General features: G+C 40.6%; 2 protein-coding genes across 4 annotated transcripts in view; one reads left to right on the top strand and one right to left on the bottom strand.

Moving 5' to 3' along the window:
* The window catches only part of TBL1X (transducin beta like 1 X-linked), a 345,971-nt gene that overhangs the window by 320,107 nt on the left and 2,138 nt on the right, over window positions 1-23,726 (top strand). For all 3 annotated transcript variants that reach the window (XM_069072808.1, XM_069072807.1, XM_069072809.1), the window contains 5 exons: window positions 6,344-6,465; window positions 9,059-9,133; window positions 10,196-10,323; window positions 14,494-14,659; window positions 16,538-16,639. In XM_069072808.1, coding sequence (XP_068928909.1) covers window positions 6,344-6,465; window positions 9,059-9,133; window positions 10,196-10,323; window positions 14,494-14,659; window positions 16,538-16,639 — 593 coding nt within the window. The remainder of the gene's footprint in view (window positions 1-6,343; window positions 6,466-9,058; window positions 9,134-10,195; window positions 10,324-14,493; window positions 14,660-16,537; window positions 16,640-23,726) is intronic.
* Window positions 14,623-23,726, bottom strand: part of GPR143 (G protein-coupled receptor 143) — a 94,921-nt gene continuing 85,817 nt past the window's right edge. The window contains exon 9 of the mRNA XM_069072811.1: window positions 14,623-15,039. Within this exon, the coding sequence (XP_068928912.1) occupies window positions 15,023-15,039 (17 nt within the window). The 3' untranslated portion in view covers window positions 14,623-15,022. The remainder of the gene's footprint in view (window positions 15,040-23,726) is intronic.

Genomic DNA, 23,726 nt, shown 5'->3' with positions numbered 1-23,726 from the left:
AAACTCCCTCTAAGAACTAACATTGTAATAAGGGGAGACCATATGTAGATAAATAGGTAGATGGAAGTTTCATACAAAATAAATGGAAAGTAAATTTAGAAGAGAAGACTGGGGAGGCGGGGAGGCGGGGAGGCGGGGCAGGTTGTAGGGATGCATTCCTGCAGGCCACATTTGAGCTGAATCTTGAAGGAAGGTCAGAGATTGTTAGGGGCCTAGGTGAACTTTCTAAATATGGAGGATATTCAGAATAAATAAGTGGAGGTGAGACAGTGTTTGTCCTATATGCAGTCTATAGGTGAGGTAATCATCTGATTATAATTACATATAAATTTGAATTATATATAATGATGATAATTAAATCTGTCGGAGCTGATGGGACCACCACGTTGGAAAGTATAGAGAAAAAAAAGAGCAGAGCCTTGAGACACCCACATTTAGGGACTTCAGCATAGATGTTGATCCAACAAAGCGGAGACCAGGAAGGAACTGTCTGAAGTACAGGAGAGTGGAGAGAAAGTATGTCATGGGGGCGGCCAGGTGGCTCAGCGAGTAAGAGCACCGTCTCCAGTGTCGGGATGACCTGGATCAAATCCGGGCTCAGATACTCAGCACCCACCCAGAAATAACTGGCCATGTAACCTTGAGCAAGTTACTTAACCCCGATTCTTTAAAAAAAAAGAAAGAAAGAAAGAAAGTAGGTCATGAAGGCGCGTATGATGACCATTACAAGCAAAAAAATGACTATTTCCTAATTAGAGATTTTCATCTCTGCATTTTACTGTTATACTTGTAAAACCAAAGTAAAGATGAAGCCAGAACACCATTGCTACCATTCTTCCTGGATTTCTTTTTTTGTTTGTTTGGCATAATTCTAAAAACAATCGTGTTTTCTGTTACAGTGATAGGCCCGATGACAGATTTACAGGCCCCGGGTGCTGGAAGTTCTTATGTGTCTGGTTAGAAATCCATTTGAAACCCTGCAAACATTACTCTTGTGCCTTTCTAGATTCTGTGGCAGTAAAGTCCAGAACATTGTGTTTATTTTACCGTGCTCATTAATGATTTGTTTGAAATCTTTCAGTACAATGTCATGAGCCCTGAATGTATTCTCTAGCCTTCAGGGAGCAGAGTGTCATCCAACTTGTATAAAAGATTAATTATCCTCTAGTTTCTCTCTGTTGGAACGTTTGGCCTAGAATTATTTTGCCAGTGAGATATATTTATAACAATTATTGCTAATAGATACGTACATTTATAATAATTACATAGCTCTTTTCAAGTTTACAAAGCACTTTTTGGTTATGATGTCACTTGCTTCTCGCAGTAAATACTGTTGATATTATTATTCCCATTTTAAAGATGGGGAAAATGAGGTTTAGAAAGATTAGGTGGGGGCGGCTAGGTGGCGCAGTGAATAGAGCACCGGCCTTGGAGTCAGGAAGACCTGAGTTCAAATCCAGACTCAGATACTTAACACACACACACACACACACACACACACACACACACAAACTAACTGTATGACCTTGGGCAAGTCACTTAACCCCAATTGCCCTCCAAAAAGAAAGATTAAGTGACTTAGACATCATACTTCTAGCATCGAGGGGTGAGTTTTGAACTCAGGTTTTAATGATTCAGTCTATTACAGGGAAAATAGGATTGATTCTGGAACCAGAGGACCTGATTCAAATTCCACCTCTGATGTTTACTCTCTGTGTAATCTTGAGCATCTCATTTTCCCTCTTGAACCGCACTTTCCTTGTCTTTAAAATAAGGGAGTTGCAGAGTGTGGTTTCTGAAGGCTCCCTTCCTGCTAAGGCCTGCACTCCCATCTTGCCACTTAGAATTCCCAGCCTCCTTCAGAGGACAGCTTGGGGTGCCTCCTATGTGGGGTCTTTCCTGAGCCCACCCAGGCACTGGTGTGCTTTTGTCCAAATTACCTTATTGTCCAATATGCAAACCACACGTACATATAGAGTGTGTGTGTGTGTATATACACACACAGCACATATACATAAAATATTAGAATGTGTATACACACTATACATAGAGTACTTATGTGTGTGTATATATATGTAAATAAGTTTGTATCTGTCTATATGTATACATATTATTTTCTTCTGTAGACTATAATCTCCTTGAGGCCTGGAGTGGGGGAGGGATGTGGAATTATTCTGATTTTTTTTTGTATTCCTGGTGCCTACCACAGTGTTTGCCAGATAATAAATGCTTAAGAAAGGCTTATTGGTTGATTGCTAGATGCTGCATAGAGCAGCCAGGAAAGGACCCTGAATCTGGCACTCTGTCCCCTGTGCCCCATGCCCCACTGCTGATCAGAAATATCCTCTGGTTCTAACGTAATGGCTCACTTGTTTTATTCACTAGGCCAGGGAGCTATGAAAACATAAGAGCACAATTCCTTTTGGGGGTTAGTCACTTAATTGGACGGGGTGAGAAATTGTATTTCCATTCATCAAACATTTATCCAGATGCTATGAGGAAACAGGGGACTCCCTCCATCATCATTAGCAGCTGTGGCAGTGTGTGTTAAATGCCTTATCATTATTAGCAAGGCTGTGCTAAGAGCTACACCCTACAGATTACATAGGACCAGCTCCCTGCAGAATACGGAAATGTTCTGGTCCAAGGAGTACCTACCCTCTGGCCCAAGCATAAGCATATATGCTGAACCCAGGTGTTCTCCCACCTCCCCACCCTGAATCTCTGCCTCACATCTTGAGGAGCAAATGCCTCTTTGGGCCACTGTGGCTGAGACTTTGGTGCCATCCGAGGTGGGTGGGATGGGGACCCACCCCTAGCAGAGAGCCAAGACAGAAAAAAGGAAGCAGCTCCTGGTCACAGAATCTTTATTCTTGGAATTCTGGGGGACAACAGCAGCACTGATTTTGATACTAACCCTTCCTGACAGGTCTTCACATTTTCCACGAGACTCAAATACAGAACCTGCCCCCTGGAATTCATTGTTTAACTAATTTTTTTTGTTATAAATGAGAATCATCTGCAGGCATTATCCTGTGACTAAATGATCAGCATTCTGACAGAACTGGTTATTTCTTTCATTCCTCTGGGTACACGTGGGAAATACTCCAAGAATAGTTGTGCCATGGTTAAACACGCTGCCGGGAGTATTAAAAAAAAAGAAAGAACTTTTGCTTTTGTGATTTATATCATTTTTTAAAAAGCCTTTCCTGACATTCAGCCAGCTCTGCCCACACAGTATCTTTCCCTTGGGCATGAAGCCGTACATTGAAGTTAATAGCATCCCCACCATTGTATAGGAGATAGATAGCAGGAGGGTTCAGCCCATTATTTAAAGAATAGCGGGGGGAATGAGGAAGAGAAATCTTCTTGTTAGAACACAGGAAAACCTGAATTATCTTTCTGTCTCTGGTGCTGACTCACTGCTTAACCTTGAGTAAATTAGTTAGCCCCTGGTTGTATGTTTCTAAGCAACCATGTGATGTCTCCCCCTCTCCCTCCCCAAAGCAAAGCACTTCATTATTCCTTAGCATAGCTATATATCACTGTCTGATTTCTGGATGCTTAACAGCCATTAACCAAAGCACTAGACTGATAATAAGGTCGTAGATACTAGACCCAAGTGACTTCCATAGGGCTTCATACAGCACTAGGCATCCCATGGGCAAAGCGGTAATGATGACCTTGTTCTGTTTCAAATTTCTTAACTCGTGAGATAGAAATAATCATTTGGCCCTGATCAGAAAAAAAGCACATAATGTGTCATTTAGACATTATAAGCAGAAATCTTACTAAAGAAGACAGCGCGCTGAGAATGGAACGATTTAATTCGATAGGTATTTATTAAGTGTTAGCTCTGAGCTAGGTGCTGGGCTGGGTACTGGGTATACAAAACAAAAACGAAACTGTCCCCTGCACTCTAGCTCCAAGTTACCTTTCCATAGTTATTATATGTTATTACTCCCCTGCACGCTCTACAATCCATCCAAACTCACCTATTTGCTGCCCTTTGCACACGACATTGTCTCCACCTCCCATCTCCCCCCATACCTGATCCCACCTGTTAGAAATCCTAGCCTAGCCTGATAGGAATTAGACCTGAAGCCTTACAGTTCTAGATCTGGAACCTGCATTACTCTTTCTGACCCCAAAGCCTTTTCTGCCAGTGGTCTCTGGTAAATAAGAAGTTATGCTTGATATTGCTGAGTGAGGAAGTCAGGGTTGTCTTATGTTACCTTCCACTGGATCCGTATTCTGGATGTCTCAGCAAGCTGTGAAGGTTAATTCTTGTTCTCAGAGGGACGGTGGAGAAGGTACTTTTCTCCATAGTCAGAGGACCTGCGTTTGCCACCTGTGGGACCTTGGCAAAGTCTTACCCTCCCAGGGCCTCAGTTTCCTCATCTGTAAAATGAAGGGTTTGGATGAGAAGGCTTCTCTGGACCCTTCTATCTTATTTCTAGTCCCTTCTTGGTCACTCAGTGTGAGTAAAAGAAAAAACCTTGCAAATAGTTTATTCTTTATGGCATTTTAATGATAACTGGGAAAAAAAATAAGAAAACTGAAATAATTAGGACCTGTCTTCAACAGAATTTGAAGTTGTAAGTTGTCCCCACTCTTTTGGGGGTAGGGAGTTATTTTATATGTCCTCTCTCAGATGTTCATTGAGGGAAGCCTGTTATCCAGGACCTAGACTTTGTACAACCAGTCACTCAATGGGGGGCATGCCATCCTACCTCTTCCCTTAATTAAAATTTCTCTGTCTTTAAACATGTCATCATAAGGGCCAGACTTTCGTTGCTTCCAAAAGTAACAATCAATTGAATTGATAAACTGGTCCATCTTCTAGAAGACGGGTTGAAGAGTCCTCCAGGTTCCTCCCCTTTTCCCCCAAGGTCACACAGGTACCTTTATACAGTTTGCCTTTTTTTTTTTTTGAGGCAGTTAAGTGACTTGCCCAGGGTCACACAGCTAGTATAGCTAATATGTGTCTGAGGTCAGATTTGACCTTATATACTTGTCTTCTAAAAGCAGTGTTCCTCTCATTTGGGGCATACCTTCACACTGAAGGAGTACTCTGAGGATGGACCAAAGTGTGTGATTGATAGGGACTTTTCCTCATATTGAAGGACTTTCGGTGACTTGGTAACTAAACCTCTTTTACTGGGCTCCAAGAACAATATGTAATTCTTACACTGGTTCTTTTCTTTAGTTAATAACAAGGCCCACCTTGCAGTGTTGTATTTCTTTTGTGTCCCGTAAATTAAGTAGTTAAGTTTGGTAACGACTACCAGGTGAACAGGGAAGCCCCTCAACCTTCAGTGGGCACAATGCAAACAACTCCTTAAAGTAGAAGGATTCCAGAATACCCATGATGAAGACAGGGATGGGAGGGCAGTAAAAATTCAAGGACAGCTGGGGGGTGCAGTCTATAGAGTGCCAGAATCAGGAAGACTTCTCTTTCTGAGTTCCAATGTGGCCTCAGATATGTATTAACTGTGTGGCCTAGACAAGTCATTCAACCCTGTTTGCCTCAGTTACCTCATCTATAAAACGAACTAGAAAAGGAAATGGTGAACCACTCTAGTATCTTTGCCAAGAAAGCCCCAAACGGGGTCATGAAGAGTCACACAGCTGAAAACAACTAAACAGCAACAAATTCAGGAGAAAGAGGGTCATGTTTGCATAGCGGTTTGACATGTACTGTTGGGAATCTCTTCGCTTCTCTTTCTTCTTTGCCTTATCTTTCCCTCTTCTTCCCTCACTCATTCCACAGTTAAGCCTCCCCCATATGCTGAGGCTGGCATACACCTTGCCAATCCTTCCCCCTACTTCAGAAAGAAGGCAAAAAAAGGCAAGAAGACTATAGTTTGACATGCACCAGGAATAATAATCATGGTTAGCAGTGTGCAGCCATATGACAGTTACTCACCCTTCTTCACCCAGGAAAATTGTGGGTCAGATAAAAACAAAATATATTAACTAGGGGAGTGGGTGGGGTTAGCCCAGTGAGTGTTTGAAACTTGATAGAGACTGGGATGCCTGGCCTTGCTGGAGAGCTTTTGGGCACACTGCATTTATTTCTGTGATCTCCCATATGTCTAGCAACTCTGCTTCTCACTTCTTTCTTTTCCATTTCCCTGTGTAATAAATAGCTTCAAATTTAATCTATTGGGAACAGACACTGTGCTTCATGGGGCCAGTACCCCACATCATGCACACGGGGATCCGTTTCTCTATCTGCCGAGGGAGGGTGGCGTGAGCCCGGTGCTCAGACTGAATTCAGACACGCTCCACATGCTGACCTTAAGGGCTAATGTGACTCCTCTCTGTTCATGCTTTGCAGCCCCTGCCCTGGATGTAGATTGGCAGAACAACACTACTTTTGCGTCCTGCAGCACAGACATGTGTATTCACGTATGCCGACTTGGTTGTGATCGCCCAGTCAAAACCTTCCAAGGACACACAGTAAGTTAACAGTCTGAATGTGGGATTCACATGTGGTGGGATTCGGGAGCTTTTATTTTAAACCAGTGATGTTTCCATCCCTTGAAAGCAGGGGGTTAAGGGCACAGGGCAAGCCCTATGGAAGCTTTTCAAGTCTTTTCCAAAAGAGCCTGTGCCTGATGAGAGCTGTAAAATCACCATGGTTGGATTGAATTCAAACATCAGGTATCAGACAGAAGCAGAAATAGACCATTCAGTCAACTGGCCTGTACTCTGACCATGATCCTCATATCCCTTCCTCCCACTGGAGCCCTGGAATTACCCTAGGCTCCTAGAGGTGAGATTTTTTACCTTACTTTGCGAGAGCCAAGGGCCACTACACACCTGTGCTCTCAGGTCATCAGCCTCAACCCTGTCCTGGGACTCTGCCCCTGGGACTCACCCTGGACTCCAGTAGGTTGGCTTTCACCTTCCCTTTCCCAGAATTCCCTGTCACCCATCACTTACCCATGGGCAAACCCTCTTCCTTTCTAGTTCCTGTTATATGTGGTCTTTCCCCTTTTAGAATGTAAAGTCCTCGCAGGCAGAGACTTTAGCTCGCTTATTACCATTCGTTAGCACTGGGCAGCTAGGGCTTGAAATCAAAAAGACTCATCTTCATGAGTTCAAATCAACTGTTCCTGAGCTCAGACACTCACCAGCTGTATGACCCTGGGCAAGTCACTTAACCCTGATTACCTCAGTTCCTCATCTGTAAAAATGAGCTGGAGAAGGAAGCAGCAAACCACTCCAGTATCTTTGCCAAGAAAACCCAAAATGGGACGGTGAAGAATCAAACATCACCAAACAAGTAGTTTGTTAGCACAATGCCTAGCACACAGAAAATACTTCATCTACCAAAGGGGGTGGTATAAGCACAGTGCTTAGATTAAATTCAGGCATTATAGATAGCAGAGCACAACTCCATATACAGGCCACTACTTTAAAAAATTTTAATAAGCTAATTTCTGCTTATTCCCCGACAACGTTCAACTATCCAGTAGTAGACAGATAACAAAATACAAATAAAGTACTTGGTTGCCAACTTCACTGTTACGTATCCATGTCTTTCACTATCTGCTTATCTTTCTGGTACTTCTGACTTTTTCCTAGCGGCTTTTTAGAACACAGTTCAGCTCTTCCTGGAACACTATGGGCAGTCACTAGATGCCTTAACCACATGAGTTAGTCTCTCCTGCCATCCCAAGGCCCAGCTTCTGTCTCTTTTATCCTTCTTTCTCTTGGCCACGTCACTTTGAATTACCTCTAATTATCACTCACTCACTGGTCCCTTCCCTCTGGATCACCCTTCCTTCTTTTATTCTTGATGGGCCCAATCCTTATTCCTTCTGAGCCTTTTGAAACCATCAAACCAAACAAAGTATGTGTTAAACAAAGTTCAGTGTATTTCTCCAACTTCCTCTTGGGTAATTCCAAGGAAAAAGGCCTAGGGAAATATGTCTTCCACTGTTTCTCTGCCCTGTTCAAGCAATGTTCCAAGCAGAGATATTGTTGGGTGGGGGTTGGGGTACTGACAAATAAATGGTAACACCCTGCAAAGACCTGCCTAGGCTTCCATCTGGCACATTTGCAATCAGAACCATCAAAAGGGCTCTTGTTCTGGCCAATGCAGGAATTTGTTTTGCTAAACTATGCATATTTGTTACAAGCGGTTTTTTGTTTTCTTTTTTTCCACCAACGAGGGGAACAGAGGAAAAGATGGGAGGAAGAGAAAATAAATTTTTGTTAATTGAAACAAATTTTAAATTAATTTTTCTTGAAGGGCTTTTTTTCTTCCCATAGTGGTCAGTCACTGCAATAATATGTTTTACTCTTTCTATCTGCTGAATACTTGGCACATATGTATAAAGCTCTGTGCAACTGTTTACGTTAGTGTTCCATAGCCTTGTGGTGAGGGTTTGTGCTAGCCCTGTAACAAATTTTAACTCCTGCAGACCAGGGACCAAATCTCCTGACTCTCTGGCACTCTCCATCTATTCATTCCCCTTCCACCTTTGTCCCTATTAAAAATACTGTCTTTTAGGAGGCCATGAACAGCCTCTGGTGTAAGTGACACTGGTTCTAAGGTCATAAAATCCTGTTTTCCCAAACTTTGGCCCATCCCTCTCCCAAAGCAATGTGATTGTTTTTTTTTTTTAACTCAGAATTCAACTTTATAATAGCTAATTTAATTCATTTCACATTGTTAGTACACATTCTCCTTGGCCCTTTCTTCCCAGTTATGATTTTAAATATTTTCAAGAGGCAGTTTAAGTGAAGGTCTATGAATTGAGTGTGACAGAGAGAGAGAGGGAGAGGGAGAGGGAGGGAGGGAGAGGGAGAGAGAGAGAATGGGGGATTTCAGGAGAGAAAAACTGAGATTAGGGATTGGGGGTGGGGGAGCTGGGTGTATGCTTTGGTTTTCTTCTTTGGAAACCTAAGGAGTAATTTATTGTAAACTAAAGATCTTATTTTTAAATGATAAAAGCAAAACACTGTTGCCCTCTGCTGGATGACAGATATTTTTATTTTACTTTTTAAAAAAAAAGAAAGAAAAAAACCTTCTATATTTCAGAATGAGGTCAATGCAATCAAATGGGATCCTTCTGGAATGCTGTTAGCCTCCTGCTCTGATGATATGACGTTAAAGGTAAAAGAGATTAATTCAGAGAATGAACTATACACTCAAAAAATATACACATGCATACCAGTGTGAAACAAGTGCTTTTATATCATGTAAAAGGTAGCTTTATTCATACTTTTTCTTCCTATAATTTATATACCTCACTAATAATTTTTTAATAGTTCTGAAAGGTTTGGCTGGGCCAGATAGGGCTAAAATTAGACTAAACTCCTTGAGGATAGGGATTATCTTTCTTTTTTGTATTTGCATCTCCAACCCTTCGTGTAATGCCTGCATAATGGGTTTTTGCAGTTTTACTATATTTTTTTTTTGGTGGAGGTGGGGAAGTAAACTGACATACAGAAATCACTTTGAGGAAAAAAAAATCCAAGTGTAGCAGAGAGTTCTGGGCCTGTACCTGCGGCCTTGATTTAAAAAGGAATTTCCCACTAACTATTCATCCAGTGACTCCCAATTTTCATTTAACACAGGACATTTTCCCCTAGGTTTATAATCACTGTGTTCTCAAATATTAGGTTTTCCTCACCTTGTCTCTGAGTAGTATCCTTGGTAACCTCCGCATAATGGACCCTATTCAAAAAATGCTTACTTTTTAGAATTGAGCACCTCAGATGCTTTTTGTTGCTTTTACAATACTAGTTTTTAATCATTATTCAGATGTCCAAGGGCTAGAAATATGGTGCCACATCATATGTGCATTCTGTATAATAGTAAACCCAGATGAGGCTGAATGAGAGAACAGAATGCCTATTAGATGGTTAGGTAACTTCTTTGCAAACCTTATCTGTAAAATTAAAGAGTTAGATTGTGTTATCTTTATAATTTGCTCCAGCTCAAAACCCTAGATTGCTTCACAGTTGGATAAACTTTACAGGGTATAGAATGGAATGAGAATCTAATTATGGTATTGCCAGGTAAGGAGATTTAGCAATCCACAGCATGCCCCCTCGGGGTCTCCCCCCACCCAAAAAAAGGAGAAAAGAAACTGGGGGGAAGGGAGAAGAAAGAGAGAAAATGTTCCAGAGATTTTTGTTAATTTTATTTTTATTTTTTACTTGCATTACCCAGATTTGGAGTATGAAGCAAGATACATGTGTCCATGATCTTCAGGCCCACAGCAAAGAGATATATACCATCAAATGGAGTCCAACAGGACCGGGCACCAGCAATCCAACCTCCAACATCATGTTAGCAAGGTAAAACTGAAAACAAACTCTGAACTCAGTCTAATGCTGTTTGCTAGTGGAATAGCAATTTCTCCAGTTGACATTTTTCATTGCCAAGAAAGTGACAGCCAGGAAAGAAGCCAATTGTCTCTGTTAGAAAGATCACTAAACGCTTTCAGTATACAAAGTGGCAGAAATGGGGAAGTGGCTCATTTTTTTATGAACCTCTGTTTATTAGATGTCAAAGGGGGAATGAACTAAGTTTGCACTGGATGTGGCATCTAGACAAATTGAGTCACCTCTGGATATATTATGTGAACTCACTTCTTTTGTCCCAGTTCGTTCTGAACTCCATCCATTTGCCCACAGTCAATGTGTGTGCCAGGCATTATACTAAGGGTTGGAGACGCAAATACAAAAAAGAAAGATAATGCCTGTCCTCAAGGAGTTTTGTCTCATTTTAGCCCCATCTGGCCCAGCCCAACCTTTTAGAACTATTCAAAAAACAGTAAGTGTGGGAATTCTTTGAAGGGTTAAATATTTACAGCTATGCTTTAATGCGTACCTCATTTGATCAGTGTGGGTATTTTTCCCAAGAATTTAAATCCTTCCTTCTCCCAATCTTCTCTGAATCTCCTCATAAAACCTCCAAGAGAATCTACTAATGGCATAAGAAGAAGAAACCAGGTTAAATCATTAGAAAATGTGACAAATCCTGGCTTTAATGATTACCTTGACATACGGCAGCAACACAGTGAGTTCTGCTTGGGTGGGAAGTTGATTCTTTGTACATCTCAAACCAAAATTCACAATCATAGTAGGTTTGAATGGTTTTAAGTGGCTCCCCAAATTTGAGCAAGGTTTTTCTGCAAATTTTCATCTGTGTGTTTGTATTAACAGTCAATACATTTTCTAGGTGGCACAGTGGATAAAGTTGGGAAGACTCATCTTCCTGAGTTCAAATCTGGCCTCAAGACACTTACTAGCTTGTGTGACCTTGGGCAAGTCACTTACCCCTGTTTTCCTCATCTGTAAAATGAGCTGGAGAAGGAAATGGCAAACCATTCCAGTATCTTCCCAAAAAACCCCAAATGGGATCACAGAGAGTCAGGCACAACTGAAAACAACTGAACGAAAAAAAAAAAAACCAGCTGTTCTCTGACATGATCAAGGAATGAACTGTTGTGGTTAATCAAAATTTCTTGTTTTGAAAGTTGTCATCTGTATTCTGTAATATAGATAGGTAGCTAAGTGGCACGGTGGGTACGGTGCTGGGCCTTGGGTCAGGAAGAGCAAGAGTTCAGATCCACCTTCAGATACTTATTAGCTGTGTGACCTTGGGCAAGTCACTTAACCTCCATTTGCCTCAGCTTCCCCAGCTGTAAAATAAGGATAATAATAATAATAGCACCTACTTTGCAGGGCTGTTGTGAAAATCAAATAAGAGAGTTGTAAAGAGCTTAGCACAGCGCCTGGCACATAGAAGATGTTCTATAAGTGATAGCTGTTATTATGATGTATCATCATTACAGAGATTACCAAAAAGCAAGTACAGTCTTAGATTTCATTAATGGAAGTATACAGGGTGTATTTAATTAGCATAAATAAAATTTCATAGGAAGACATAGGAGAAAAATAGGAAATCTCATTAATTAATTAAATTAATTTCATTAATATGAAAAATAGTACCCAATAGCTAATGAAAGCTATTCATAGCGCTATATGTGTGTGTGTGTGTATAAATAGCTAATTACATATGAAATTGTCATGGCTATAATTCATGCTAATTAGATAAAATGTTGTTGAAAATTACATTAATTTCATTTCTTGAAAATATGCATAGTTAATGAGATTTCCTATGTGTCCAGACTTGAGGGACACCCTGTGCCTACTGTGTGCTCCTTGAGACAGGGACTGTCTTTTGCCTCTTTGGGTGCTTAGCATATAATAGGTGCTTCATAAATGTTTATTGATGGAGATTCCTTCCAGGTTGCTATCCCATTAGAATGTAAGCTCCTTGAGACCAAGACTGTCTTTCTCCCCTTTTTATATCTTCTGTGCTTTGCACAGTGCTTAATAAATGTTTATTGAATGACTGACTGACAAAAGAATGAGTCATCCTTTTGCTGATCAAATTGTGCTCAGTTCTGAGATTTCAAGAAGGATATTGAGAAACTCAGAGAGAAAACTTGGTGATAGAGGGCCAGCCTTAGAGTCAAAAAGGCATGAGTTTCAAGAATTATGTCTGACAAACCAGCTGGGTGGACACAAACCAGTTACCTGACATCTCATTGCCCCTTGCAATCCCCTAAAAAAACAAAGACGAGTTGACAGTCTTCCCTGGGAGTAGGAGTTTCTATTATTAGTTCTCTACACTGATAAAATCACAGATTTATTCCTGAAAAAAATAAAAACTAGAAAGTCTGCAGGAAGACGCTAAAGAAGTTAGGTTGTTTTACATGATTGCAAATATATTACCTATTTAAAATTCTTAGTCTTTTAGGGAGGGGGGGAGGAGAAAATGGGCAAAATTTGTGAAACTCAAAAATGTTTAAAATGAATGTTCAAAATTGTCTTTATGTGTAATCGGAGAAAACACAATACTTTTAAAAAATTAAATTTCAAGGAAAAAAAATAACCTCTCTCCCCTCCCAAAAAAATAAAAACGTTAGCTAATGGTTTGGAAAATGTCACCGGATCAGCATTCTAACAGACTGGGGATGTTTAGCTTAGAGAAAGAACGATTTCAAAAGCTTCTGATTCTTGTAGAGAAGAAGGCAGATCATCCCTTTTTTTGTTGTTTCTACAGGTGACAGACCTAGAAAAAAATGGAAACTTAACAGGGGTAATTGGGGTCAGTATAAAGAACAATTGGAGTTTTCCAAAATTAGTATGGCCTGCCTATTGAATTCATGAACTGCCCATCACTGAAATATTTGAGACAAAGCCTAGATGGATTCCTGCCTTATTTGGGAGATTGGATTGTGTGTTTCAAAGGATAGGGGTGAGGGATAGCAGCTGAACCTGTGTTTTTTATTAATATAAAAAAACTCCCAGGTGAGGAAATTAATTCCTTCTGCCAGTGCAGGTCATCTGCAAATGATCATCTTAAAGAATTGTCTCAAAACGCTGAGTAAATTGCTTGGGGTCACACAGTACAGGGGGTGTCTGAGACTTGAACTCATGGTTTCTTGGCCTTGATGCCAGCTTTCTGTCCAACTGTCCTGCTGCCTCTCTGGGATTTTCAGGAAATCAGAAAATAATAAAATACACTCAGTGTTAGCACTATATTCCAGTTGGTTTAGTTATTTTTTGGTGATTCGGGTGGCAGTCCTTCAAGGTCTTACAGTGCCTCAATGTTGACTACCTACTCCTGTCGAAATTCATTTCTTCTTCCATGAGTTTTTGTGACTTCACAGGATCTTGGTTTTCCTCTCATCTCTCTTACTGTTTTCATCCATTTATACAACAGTCATTAATTATGTGCCATACACCACGTTTGAGCTGTGCTGGAGACAAAAAAAATTAGAAAAGGCAGTGTTAACTGGCTTTAACAGGTTTGTAACAGGTGCTAGCAGGAGTTAGGGGGTTAAGGGAGGGAGAGACAAGGAGAAAAATCAGTGATTCTTCCTTTTCTCAATCCTGGAAGATGAGCATTCCTTGAAATTCAGTCGTTGGCCCTTATCTCTCCTCCCCGTGCATTCTGCCTCCCCCCCCCCTTGGTAATCTCATTCATTCCAGTGACTGTGACTACCAGTATTAAGTCAGCTTAGATGATTCTGGCATCTCTCTCTCCAGCCCTGACTTCTCTCCTGAGTCCCAGGCCCACTTTTTTTTTTCTTTTTAAAAATAAATTTTAATTATATCTTTTGTTTTTATAACACTTGCATTTTCCAGAGGAGCCCTCCCTCTTCTGCCTCCCAGATTGCTCTCAAGAACGATTTAATTTTAAAATAAAAAGACTTTAAAAGAGAGAAGTTCAACAAAACTAGCCAAAATATCAAAAAAGTATGACAGTATATTCAGTCTTGCACACCCATAGTGGCCCACCTCTACAAAGAAGCTGGGAGAGGTCCTTTGTCATAGCTCTTTTTTTGCTGCCACAATTGGTCATTATAATTTCACAGCATGAGGGATAGGGGAGCCAGGAGAGGCTGAAGTGAGGACATTAAATTTAATTTTCCTTTGATATTTCCCTAGTGCATCATTTGATTCTACTGTCAGGCTGTGGGATGTTGAACGGGGAGTTTGCATTCATACACTGACCAAGCATCAAGAACCCGTCTACAGTGTAGCATTTAGCCCTGATGGAAAGTTCTTGGCTAGTGGTTCTTTTGACAAATGTGTCCACATCTGGAATACTCAGGTAATTGCATGACTTATATTATGAACATCTATCCAAAAATGAAACTTAAACCTTAATTGTTAGATCAAGAAAACACACAACCAAACAGCTTTTTCTTGGGATGGAAATAATTATTAACTTCTCTTCAGTTGTCCAAGATGGTGGATGGTATATGGTTTGTGAATAGTTGAGAGCTCTGAGAACTGTTTTTATCCAAACAAATAACTTAAAATGTGAAACAACAAAAAGGAAGATAAAAGAAATTGTATCCAGTGATTTTATGCAAACTGTATTTCCTGAATGAAAATGTTGTATAATGAAGTGTGCTAAATGTTTCACTATTTGGTTCTTCTTCAGAGATGTGCCACAGTTCTCTGGCAAGGTTTACAGATTGTGAAATTCTGTGAAGGAAAACAAAGATACAAGAGATTTAGTGCAAGATTTGTCTTGCAGTCAACTCATAATTCTACCTGGGATCATAGATAATCCTAAATAGAAGATAATCCCCAAATCTAACTTTTTTGCTCTGGAATACTTTCTTAATTCTGTTTGGCTTCATCTATGATGAAAAATTAAATTATGGGGAAAGCACATCATCCTTCTAAACCCAGCCCAAATGCCATCTACTTAAACTAACCTTTCTTGATCCCCACAAAAACAAATGTACTCTCCTAGTGAACTCTCATATCACTCTCTTTCTTATGTTTGTACATACTTTATCCATTTAGATATTATATACCATGCTGTATTCTATTTATTCTCCCCATTGGACCATAAGTCCTTGAAGGGTCTACCTTTAGCACGTAGGTACTCAAAATATTTGGTGAAGGAATAGAAGAACACTACCCAGTAAGAGAATTAGAAGCATTCTAAGCAGCAGGGGAATGACAACCCGGGGTTTTATATTTCCCAAAAAAAATCATAAATGAATAATTCTCCTTTGTGTAGTTGAAAGATAATTGCTTATCGGTCTGTGTAACCAGTAAGGTACAGGATAGGGATATGTGTCTTAAAGTATATTTTACAAAAATAATAATTGAAACACTTCATTTTGGGGGCGGCTAGGTAGCACAGTGAGTAAAGCACCGGCCCCAGAGTCGGGAGGACCTGAGTTCGGTTCCGGCCTCAGACACTTAACACAAAAAAAACTAGCCGTATAACCTTGGGCAAGGTATTTAACCCCAATTGCCCTCAAAAAAAAAAAAAAAGAAACACTTCATTTTTGAAAATATTCCATGGAAAATTTGACCCTTCCGTTTACAAAACTACCATCTTGAATTTGTGTTGATTAAAGTTCCATTTAAAAAAAAAAAAGTTCAAATCCTCTTTCTGAAGAAATAATTTGCTTGATAGGGAAAAAAAGAAATGTTAAATTATTTTTTCAATCTCCCCCCAAAATAAATGCATTTGTTTCAGGTATAAAGGGGGGAAAGTGATTAACAACTCACTGTATTGAAAATGGGAAATGAAATCTTACCCCAGCTTAGTAAAGCAGGCACATATTCACCTTTCAAGAAGGTTACAGCAATTTGTTTTCTATATAATAGAAAAGCCAAAAATTGACCCAAGGTTTTCTGACATTTTTACTGTGCTAGAATCTCATACTTCAGCTGCCTGTTAATTAACTCCAAAATACTTGTCCAATGAGAATTTCCTTGGCTCAAAGATTATTTCCTGTTCTTTCCAGATTTACATTTATAAATTTAATAGGATGTCATACGCATGATTTCATTGTGTCTGCAGTGTTGGTTAACTGGTACGGGCTTGTTTATATCCAGAGAAGAATTCAGGTTTTAGCTTTTTGCAAAACCCCCACTGTGATTATTTGATAGTGAACATCACAATGGTATTTTAAGTGTTAAATTGCATTTTTAAATGGAAATTGCTTTCCTTTTGCAGAGTGGAACCCTAGTACATAGCTACAGAGGCACTGGAGGGATCTTCGAGGTGTGCTGGAACGCTAGGGGAGATAAAGTAGGAGCCAGTGCATCTGACGGCTCTGTAAGCATGTCCTTTATTTTGGGGGTTTTCTTGGGAGCAGAACTTAGAGGTAGAATTACGCAGTGATTGGAGGATAACGCAGTGAAATTCCTTCCAAGAACATCCTCTTCTGATGCCTCATCAAGGCATCCTAAGTTCTCACTGCTTATACTGGAGGAGAGTAAAGTTGGGCAGATTTCGCCGAGCCTGATCCTGGGGATAGCCTGTATGCCTTTCCCTAAAAGTCTCCCCCTGCATTTTCAGAGACTCATCACTTAGAAGGATCACTGATCTCAAACCAGATAGGACCTTAAAGAGGCCATTAAGTCCAACTTGCTCAATTTACAAATGAGAAAACTGAGACCCAGAGAAGTTAAACAACCAACCAGATTTCCACAAGTGGTAAATAGATTGCAGAGCTAGGGTTCAGCCCCAGGTGTGATTCTGCATTGCTGGTTGGCTCACTCGCAGCTCCAAAAGACTTTACTCAGGGGTGGTGGGAGGGTTATGATCAGTTTTCATGGAGGGCATAAAAGTGAAGAAGTCATGAGTCTTTTGAAAATATGATAAGGGTGGCCAGAGTTGGATATTTTCATAAATAACATGACACAAACAGAGAATGTTCAGTACTTTTTACCAAGTTTCCACGGTGTGTAGAACGTTGTGTTAATGGTGTCATTTTTCTCTTTCCTTGACATATAGAAGTAACACAATTATTCACTGCCTATTTAAAGGTTAGCTATTTGAAGTCTGGTCTCAGAAATAGTTATTGTTCTTGTAGAAATTCACATTTCTCTAGCCCTTTCCATTTTTCAAAAGAATTCTTCTTCTCCCCCAATACCCCCCAAAAATCCTAGGATGTAAGTAGAACAAGTATTATTAGTCCCATTTAATAGCTGAGGAAACTGAGGGTCATGAAAGACATGCAGGGTTTAGCATGGAAAGAGATCCTAGAGGTCATCTACTCTAGTTGGAATCTAAAGGAAAAAAGTCTATCAGTAAATATCTCCTAAGTGTCTACAGCATGCCAAGCACAAGTCAGAGACAAAGATGAGACAGTCCTGAGTCTTAGAAGACTTGAATTGTAACAAGGGAGAGGGTTGTGCTTGTGGCATAACAGTAATACTTAGCATCTGTGTAGCATTTAAAGGTTTTCAAGCTGTTTTATGAGCTGCTTCATCCTCACAGAAGCCCTGAAAGTAAGTGATCCTGTTATACCCATTTTACAGATGAGGAAATAGAGGTTCAGTGTTTTGCCTAGGGTCACACAGCTAAGTAAGTGTCTGAGGCAGGATTTTTAATGTTCTGACACAGGACTGAACAGCAACATGTGCTGGGTGCTGTATGATCTGGGAGTCATTTGCACGGAGATTAAACATTTGGAAACTGATGAGATTACTGAGAGAGAGAGAGAGAGAGAGAGAGAGACAGAGAGAGAGAGAGGGAGAGAGAGACAGAGAGAGAGAGAGAGTCTGGAACTTGCCTAAGGTTACACAAATAGTAAGTAGGAGAGCTGGAATTCAAACTTAAGCCCCACAATTTAAATCCTATGCCAGCCCGCCAGGGTTCTTTCACTTTTCTACCCTTCCCCTCATGAGAAGAGAGTCCAAATATCTGATTTTTCAGATAAGAAAACTGAGGCCCAGTTAAGTGATTTTCTTAATCACAAACTACTCATGAATATCAGACCTGGAAGGCAAGTGATTCAGCAAACATTTATCAAGCACCCACTGTGTACTAGGAACCATTCGACAAACATTAATTTTTTATACTACTGTAATACTAGGCACCACCCAATTTTTATTGAGTGCCTACTGTGTACCAGGCATCCTTTGACAAGCACTTAGTAAGTGCTTACGGTGTACTATGTACTGCAAGGCCAAAAACGAAGCTACCCCTGCCCCTAAGGGAGCCTCCTTTCTATGTTACCTGACTTCAAGTTTACCACTTTCCATTCTAATTTTCTTTGAGATCATCATATGTACTCTATGACAACTCTTTTTAAAAAGTTAATTAGTGATTGAGTAATTGTTTTTCCCTTGTATAACTCTTTAGGTTCCAAATAATTCAGATTTCATAATATTGTAGATCTTAAGCTGAAACCATGTATCCTAACCTCCATGATTGTACAGACGAGGAAATTGAAGCCCAGGGGAGGGGATAAGTGATTTGCCTAAGGTCATACAGGTAGTATCAGAAGTGTAATATGAACTTGGGTCCTCTGACCCCAGAGCCGTATCTGTGTGTGTATATACACATGCATTTTACACACATGCACACAAAGAAACATGCACACACACACACACTGTATCTAGTTATTTACATGGTGTCTTCCTCATTAGAGTGCAAGTTTCTTGGAAGTCAGGGACTACTTTTTTCTCCACTTCTTTGTAGCTTCGGCACTTAGCACAGTTCCTGGCATGTAGAAATAATAACTCCATCACCTGTGTAAAGCCTTGCTGTGTGGCCCTGGGCAAGTCATTTAGCTTGTTTGCCTCAGTTTCCTCAACTATAAAATGAGAATAATAATACCTACTTCACATGGTTCTTGTGAGAATCAAATGAGATAATATTTACAAAAATCACTTAGCATGGTACCTAGCACATAGTAGGCCCTCTCTGAATGCTTATTTCCTTTCTTTGCCTTTCCCTTCCATCTCCTGACCCCAGGCATATTTATTTACTGACTGTCTTTCATGCTTTTAATTCCCTTCCTCCTCATCTCTACTTCTTTGCTTCCCAGGCTTCCTTGAGTCCCAGATAACATCCTCCCTTCTGCAATAAGTTTTTCCAGCTTCCCTTAATGCTCATGCCTTCCTTCTGTAAATTATCTCCAATTTATGCTGTATAAATCTCATTTATTTTCATGTTGTCTTCTCCATTAGACTATGAGCTCCCTGAGAGCTATAACTGCCTTTTCTCCTTTCTTCATATCCTCAGGACTGAACACAGTTCCTGTCACATAGTAGGTACATAATAAATGCTTGCGGACCGATTCTTCAAGTCATGATGAATGGTAATACAAATACACCTTTGGAACAGTATATAGGGCAGCACCGGCCCCTGGAGTCAGAAAAACCTGAGTTCAAATCTGATCTCAGACACTTACTAGCTGTGAGACCTTGGGCAAGTCACCTAACCCCAATTGCTTCTCCCCCCCCTCCCAAAAAAAATAGAGTAGCAAATGCATGTCAGACTTCCTCTTCTAGTATACCCAGCTAGGAAAAACTACAGGAGATGAACTTATTGGAAATGAACACTTTGTGAGGTCTCTTAAAAGAAAGAACACAAGATTCCTTTCTCTCTCTTCTTTATACATATCCAAGAGGGTGTTCCTTTTTGATAGCCAATTTATCCTTATATATATATATACCCTTATCCTTATTTACTGTCTTTGCAGATGAGTCCCAAACCTTGTGTTCAGCTGTCCATTCTCTGATGTCTACTTGCACAAACCATCACCTGCATACTGAATATTTCCCTCCTGGGCTTTTCATTGGCATCTTAAACACATTTACAAAACAGCCTTCTCCACCTAAGTGTACCCCTTCTCCAAATTTCCCTGTTTCTTTTAAAGACCACCATAATCTCTCCCAGTGACCCAGATTTTCATAAATCCTTGATATTTGTCATTGACTTGTCTCTTTCTCTCTAGCCAATCTTGTTGGTTCTGCTATAATCTCTCTCATGTCCTTCAGCTGCTCTTTATTCTTGTGACCATGAATCCTACCCCAGGCATGCATCACCTAGAATATTATAAATAACCTTCTAGTTGTACAATGGACCTGGGATCTGGAGGACTTGAGTTCAAATCCAGCCTCAGACGCTTACTAACTGGGTGACCCTGGTGTAGCACAAATGCAGTGTTCACCGGAAAGCACCAGCTATGAACATGCCAGTGTAATTCAGAATCACAAAATATAAGACTCTCCATATAGAAGACAGAAGCAAAACATTTATGCAGACACCAAAAAGCAAAATCCCAATACCAGAAAACTGAATTCATCACAGCAACATACTATTTAATATAATAGCCTTATCACTGCAGGAAGCAGCACCATCCCAAAGCCTTCCCACAAATAAATACTCACAAGCCTAGCTGTCTCCTTGCCTGGGTCTTCTCCTCTCTCCATTCTCACTGCTCTGACTGCCAGTTTCCTCTCAGCTCTGCTTCACCCATTTAGCAAAATCCTCCCACCACAGACTCCATATGATTACATTTGGCCTGTTACATTTGGCAGGGAAGATTTTCAGATTACCATTACCATTATGTTCGACCCCAAGATCTTTTACGTTCCTTATATAGGTCAGTGAGACTTTAGAGGCAACTGGTGTCAACAGAACTTTACAACAGGGATAACAGAAAATAAGCACATTAAACAATATCTTCAGCTGGGGGCTTGAGCGCAAGCACCCCATCATTCTCCCCTCGAATGAATGGGCCTCAAAATCTTGGGGCAAGGGGCGAAGGTCTCTTCTTGAATAACTACTTCCCACTGAAATTGGACATAGAGCTGTCCCTGCCCCAAGAGGTCAGTTCTTTAACTGGCATCCAGAGCTTAGTCAACGGTAGGCCCAGGAGTGGACAGAGGGTGACATCTGGCTTAAGCGATCAGGCATCTGTACGTGGAGAGTATTAAGCCTGCAGAAAACAAATCTAGCAAACAAGTTTAACAGACATAAAGCCAAAAAGAAATAAGGAGACGATAACCAGAAGCAGGTTAGATACAGGGTCAGCCAGGCTTCTGGAGTCCATGAACCCCCTATCATAGCCTTATTCATTGTTGCTTACTGTTCTCTAATTTGCATTTCGGGGGGCATCATTCTGGCTATTGATATACTTTCTTTAATCTGAGCTGGGACCTAGCCTATTTCCTATTCTCCCTGCAGGTGTGACAAACTTGAATCCAATGTTTCTGGAAGACCTGTATGGGCAGTTCTTACTTCCCTATTCAGTCTAATATTAAGCCCCTTTTCTTGGTACATTTTTGTATAGTTCATTAGTTGGAATGCCATCTATTCTTCCAAAATCCACCCCTGCTCTCAATAGAGCAGTAAACAATTCTTTTCTCGTCAGACTATTGTAACTTTGAATCCACTGACTATTTACTCTTCTCTCTTGAGGAAATTTATATTTTTCCCAGTCCCCTAAGTAACCCACCAGTGAAATCTTACCCAGCACCTTTGAAAGAGGGTGCCCTCTCTCCCCAGTTAGTAGAGTCAGAATTAGGTGCTTATAAGCAGGAGGGGCCGTCTGAGAAACTACTAAGAGGGTATCATGATATGTATCAGCATCTCCAGCCATGATAGCAGTTTTTATTACCTTTTCCTTTAAGTTTCTCATACAGTCTCTAAGCGAGTACCAAGGTCTCTCTCCATTAGGCCACATGGAGTCCGTGACATACTATCTATTACATCTATCTGCTGCTAAAGCTGACAGATTGGTCATATTGTTACCTCCTAGCATATAATGAGCCCTAAAAGTTTGCTGTACAAAAGGATTCTGAGTAATACCTATAAACTTCAAGCAGTCCGCACTGTCTACCAATACTCCTCTGGCGCCTTCATCACTGATTGTCACCATCCAAGACACTGACAATTCTCCCATCCTTTGGGTGAATCCACTTAATATCTCAATGATCTCCTGTGGAGTAAAATCCTCAGTTATCTCCCTGAAGACTGTTTCCTCCTGTTCTTCCTCCTCAGTCTGGGATGAACTTCTTCCTGAGAAGCCTCATCTAGCTTTGTTATATTTTCCTCCCATACAGTCTCCTGGCAGTTGTCAGGACAAGTAGGCCCAGCCTGTGCAAGGGCTGCACGCACATTCCTTTTGCTAGTTTTTTGCTTCTTTCTAGTTAAATGAACAGACTCTCATAAAAATCAGCCCCAGCTCCTGAACAGTAATTTGTTCTTCTACCACCTGAGACCCTCCAGCTTGCTCTTCAAAAGGAAAGCTCGTACACTGTAACACAGAAAGTTTCTCCTGCAGCAGTTTGTCTCTACTTTTACACATAATACAGTAACCTGTTAAAACCCAGCCTCATACACACTCTTGCCAGTTCTTCCCCTGGTTTTCTTGGTATTCCTGGCAAACATCTTCCTAAATCTCTCTTCTGTAACCTTGGTTCCCAGTTTTCATAGGGTCCAGCGCTTTTAGCCCATTCCCTTGCTAGGGAGGAATAAGGTAAATCCTCCCATCCTCATCACCAGATGTAGCGCCAACACGATATTCATAGCACCAACAGCAATTATGAATATGCCAATGTAATTCTGAATCTCAAACGATAAGACTCTCCACATAGAAGACAGAAGCAAAACATTTACAGATGCCAGAAGGCCTAATCCCAACACCAGAAAGCCAAATCCCAAAACTAGAAAACCAAATCCATCATAGCAGCGAATAAATTAATACGCCTCATCACTGCAAGAAGCAACACCCTCCCTTCCCACAAACACTCACTTTCTTAGCTGTCTCCTTGCCTGGCTTCTCTCCTCCCTCCATTCTAACTTCTCTGACTCGCAGCTTCCTCTCAGCTCTGCTTCACCCATTTAGCAAATTCCTCCCACCACAGACTCCATTTGGCCTCTTAAGGGGCAGGGAAGATCTTCAGATTACCGTTACACCTGGGCAAGTCGCTTAACCCTGTTTGCTTCAGTTTCCTCATCTCTAAAATGAGCTGGAGGAAGAAAATGGCAAATTACTCCAATATCTTTGCCAAGAAAACCCCAGAAGGGGTCACAAAGAATTGGACACAGTTGAAAACAACAGTAAAACCTAGCTGGTCCCCTTGCTTCTATTCTCTTTTATCCAATCCATTCTCTATACACCTGCCAAAATGATCTTGCCAAGGCACAAATCTAACCTTGCCACTCTCCTTTTCATACGTTTTTAAGAGTTCCCTTATTACTTTGATGATAAAGTAAAAAAATTTCTTAGTCTGGCATTTAAGGCCCTCTGCAGCCTGGCTTCAGCCAAACTAGGCAGATTTCAATCACTTTCCTTCATACACTCTATCTTTGAAACAAATTATATTAGTAACTGTTTTTTGGTTCATTTTCACAAACTGTTCTCCACTCCCATGTCTGAAATCTACTCCTTCCTTATTTG

The sequence above is a fragment of the Petaurus breviceps genome, unplaced genomic scaffold, assembly GCF_028583685.1.
Source record: "Petaurus breviceps papuanus isolate PSGF00001 unplaced genomic scaffold, PetGlider_PUasm1.0 90849, whole genome shotgun sequence".
Lineage (NCBI taxonomy): Eukaryota > Metazoa > Chordata > Mammalia > Diprotodontia > Petauridae > Petaurus > Petaurus breviceps.
This window is presented reverse-complemented; position numbering and strand designations above follow the sequence as displayed.